The sequence below is a fragment of the Rhinopithecus bieti genome, unplaced genomic scaffold (genome assembly GCF_001698545.2).
Source record: "Rhinopithecus bieti isolate Rb0 unplaced genomic scaffold, ASM169854v2 scaffold_1853, whole genome shotgun sequence".
NCBI lineage: Eukaryota > Metazoa > Chordata > Mammalia > Primates > Cercopithecidae > Rhinopithecus > Rhinopithecus bieti.
The window spans coordinates 3,894,849-3,899,046 of NW_016804151.1; the positions used below are offsets into that span (position 1 = coordinate 3,894,849).

The 4,198-nt window shown below is 36.7% G+C and overlaps 1 protein-coding gene across 3 annotated transcripts in view; it reads left to right on the forward strand.

The window, feature by feature from the left end:
- The window catches only part of RABGAP1L (RAB GTPase activating protein 1 like), an 808,808-nt gene that overhangs the window by 617,213 nt on the left and 187,397 nt on the right, over nt 1-4,198 (forward strand). For all 3 annotated transcript variants that reach the window (XM_017866952.1, XM_017866951.1, XM_017866953.1), the window contains one exon: nt 1,692-1,820. In XM_017866952.1, the coding sequence (XP_017722441.1) occupies nt 1,692-1,820 (129 nt within the window). The remainder of the gene's footprint in view (nt 1-1,691; nt 1,821-4,198) is intronic.

Genomic DNA, 4,198 nt, shown 5'->3' on the forward strand with positions numbered 1-4,198 from the left:
AAAAAAAAAAAAAAAAAAAAAAAGTAGATTTCATTCATTTATTCTGTTACAGATTTTAATTGAGTGCCTCCTATATTCTGGTCATTGTTCTTGTTGCTGTGGATATAGCAGTGAAAAAGACAGACAAAGAGGGGAAGAAGGGGAACAGATGTAAAACTGGAAAGCGAATTAGTGGGGAATGGGCTGGGAGGAAGAATTTAAGTGCTCAGAGAAGGTCTCACTCAGATCTTATATTTGAGCCAGAATGTAGATTACAAGATGTTGCTAAGATTGGACTACATGTCTTGCTAGTCATGATAATGACTTGGACCAGGGTGGTGATGACGAAAACTGAGACCCTGTTAGAAGCAGGAATTTCTCTGGCCTGCTGCCTACTTTTTCAGTGCAGTCTTTAATCAGCTTTACATTTAAATTTAAATAAAGTAATATTTTGACATAGCATATAGTTATGTGGTTTCTGGGTGCTTTTTTTAATTGTTGAAGTTTTTGACTATTAATTACTGACTATAAAACATCTAATTTGTTTTTGGCTTACTTCTGTATACTCATCTTCCTAAATCTAAATGTATCACAGTGTTTGTGAAAGTTGTTTATAGCTGTTTATTAAAATATTTATTGTTTTTCTTATTATAAAAGCGTTATACAGAAAGTATAACAAAATATAATGAAAAAAATAACCTGCAGGGTGCAGTGACCCACACCTGTAATCCCAGCACTTTGGGAGGCTGAGGTGGGAAGATACCCTGAGGCCAGGAGTTATCAGCTTGGGAAACAGAGTGAGACCATCTCTATTAAAAAAAAAAAAAATTACAAGTAGCTGGGTGTGGTGGTGTGTGCCTGTAGTTCCATCTACTCAGCAGGCTGAGGCGGGAGGAACACTTGAGCCTGGGAGGTTGAGGTTGCAGGGAGCCATGATTGCACTATGCATTCCCACCTGGGCAACAGAAGGAGACCCTGTCTCAAAAAAAGTAAAGATAAATGGTAACCCATGATTCCACTATACAGATAAACATTTTGTTTTCTTTTTAGTCTTTTTTCTGCACACAGATATATTTATTTCCAAGTGGTTTTTTATTTTTTGAAGAAGTAAAATTTGGTAAACAATAGTTTTCATAAGAGTTCAGTAGTTAGGTGTTTTGTTTCATTTACTTTTTCGTAGCCTTCTTCAAGGTATGGGATCAGTTTCCTATTCTTTTCACTTGAACTGCTGCTGTCATTAGTTGAAAAGCCATCTTCCCATTAGGTGTTTATTGTGTAATTCTGATGTATTTTGATTACACTTTCTATGTCTTCAGCCAGCTTTTTAATAATATCCTTAAAATGTTCATTGAGCTGAAGTCACAGATTAGTCCTTGAGTTCAGTTTCTTTTCCTTTTTTAGATTTATTCTTTTCTCAGAACTATAACTTGGTAAGCTTTGCCAGGAACCATCATTCTAATTTTCAGGTAATATAAATTCAGTATGTTAGTTTGTTAATTAACTCTTAGATTGCTTCTATGATTTATGGTGATTTATTTCAGCTTATAGCAGTATCATCTAAATATTGAAATGTTAGAAATACCTTCTTAAAATGTTTGAATTTAGATCTTAGCTATAAAAGTATATTCAAGAAAATATAAATTCTTTGTGAAATATATTTGTCCTCAAAGCAGGATGAAATGTAATGATGATTCTTGATTATTATTTTGCAGACTTCAAAGGAAGACCTTCTGCAGGCTGATTTTGAAGGTGCTTTAAAGTTCTTTAGAGTTCAGCTTCCAAAGAGATACAGGGCAGAGGAAAATGCAAGAAGACTGATGGAGCAGGCTTGCAATATTAAAGTAAGACACCTGAGTTTTTATATAATAAAGGTAAAATATGAGTGCAGAATAATACAGCAAATTATGTAAAACAATTTTTATATGTTGCAAGGTTTGATTATGTTTAAGGTTAGATTGTGTATGAACTGGTTTCTCCCAGATGTGTTTGCCAGGCTAATATGTGTATAGTAGCTGTACTTTCTGGTAGGACTTAGAGTGAAAGTTGGCAGGCTCAGATTATAACAATAGGAAGACAAACATTTATCTCATAGGTGGGGCTCTAGAGTGGGCTGCTGTGATAGTGGTTTCCATGGAAGCAGACTTAGTATTTAGCTTTTGCCATCTGTTTTAAGATTATTTAGGACAAAGCAAGAAAAGATTTCTTAGGCAATGCTTTCATTTCTCTAAGGGACATGGAAAGTTTGAGTCTTGATCTGCCCATTCCCATCCCACAACTGCCAAATATCTCTGGATACATTGTCACATGTCTGATAAAACTAAACACATTTTATAAATCAATTTGAAATTAAAAACTCTTTCCATGGGTGAGAGAGCATTCTTAAAATATTTGGAACCAATTTACTGATGTTAATTCTTATACCTCTACAATATGCCAGGGTATCTTTTTACCCAACCATAACATAAATATAAATTGTTTTCCTAAACAAACAAGAGATCCTGGTCTTAGGGACTTTACTTTCTTGCAGAAGGAAACAGAAAATAAGCAGCATAATAAATACATTATTTATTTAACATGTTAGAAGGTGATAAACAGCTATGAAAAAAAAAAAAAAGAGTAGGGGAAGATAAAGGGAGATTGGATTGGTGGGGGAGCAAAGGTTATGATTGTTATTAGATAGTCAGTGTGGACCTCACTGAGTCAATGAAGGAGATGGAAGGAGATGAGACATTAGTCATGGAGATGTCCCGGGGAAAAGCTTTCTAGGCAGAGGAAACAGCCAGTTGAAAGGCCCAGAGACTGTCTCATGCCTGGATGGGCTTGAGGAACAGCACGGTCAGTGCAGCTGGAGTGAAGTCAATGAAATGGGAGTAGTAGGAATGCTCACAAAGAGCCAGAAAATGTAGGCCATTGTAAGCATTTAGGCTTTACTTTGAGTGAAGCAGGGAGCTCTTGCAGGGTTTTTAGTGGAGCAGTGATACGATCTGTCTGAGGTTTTTAAAGGATCACAATGGCTATTTTGTTAAAAACAACCATAGGAAGGTAAGAGAAGTAGGGACATCAGACAGGAGATTTTGGAGTAATCCTCTTGAGAGATGATAGACTGAACCAGGATGTTAACAGTGGAGATAGAGATGGAGATGGAGTGGAGATGGAGATGGTTGGAACCTGGGTATTTTTGAAAGAGAACCAATAAGATTTCATGATATATTAAATGTGAGTGTGAGAAGAAAAGAAGAGTTAAAATGATGGCACAAATTTTGAACTATGCAACTAGGAGATAAGAGTCACCATCAGCGTATTAAGCATATTACTTAAAAGGTACTTTGACCAGACTTCTTTTAGGCACCAGAGCCACTGTAACATTTTTTTTGTGTAACACAATTATTTTGAATTTAAAGCAAATTATAAATGTTAAAAAGTACAGTTCAACACTGAAAGTAAGTAACTGGGCAGAAAAAAATTATTTTGTCTTTCAAGTGAGCTTTATATTCAAGGAGATCATTTTCCAAAGCTATCATAAGAAAGATGGATTTCTGAAGTTTTCATTCTGAAATGAAAACTCTTTAAAGCCTTCATGACTGGTTGTTTTATTTGGCCAAAGTCTAAGCCACATCAATTTGTAACTTCGAAAGTATATTCTAGGCCGGCGCGGTGGCTCAAGCCTGTAATCCCAGCACTTTGGGAGGCCGAGACAGGCGAATCACGAGGTCAGGAGATCAAGACTATCCTGGCTAACACGGTGAAACCCCGTCTCTACTAAAAAAATACAAAAAACTAGCCGGGCGAGGTGGCGGGCGCCTGTAGTCCCAGCTACTCAGGAGGCTGAGGCAGGTGAATGGCGTAAACCCGGGAGGCGGAGCTTGCAGTGAGCTGAGATCCGGCCACTGCACTCCAGCCTGGGCGACAGAGTGAGACTCTGTCTCAAAAAAAATTTTTTAAAAAGAGAGTATATTCTAGTGGGCATGATGCCTTTGACTGAATTTTGTGGGTGGTGAATTTGAAAGGTAGGCTTCAGCCAACTGATTGTTTCAGAGATGCCAGAGAGAAGTACTGTAAATTGGGTCAATGCTGTAGGCATCCTTTAAAATAAAATATTTATTTCTAAGAATATAAGAGTGGAGAAATAAGAGGTACAGGTAAGGTGAAAAGTTAAAGGTTTTTAAGGGAAATCTCAGAGCATTGACAAGTCACTGAGGACAAAAAAAAAAAAAAAAAA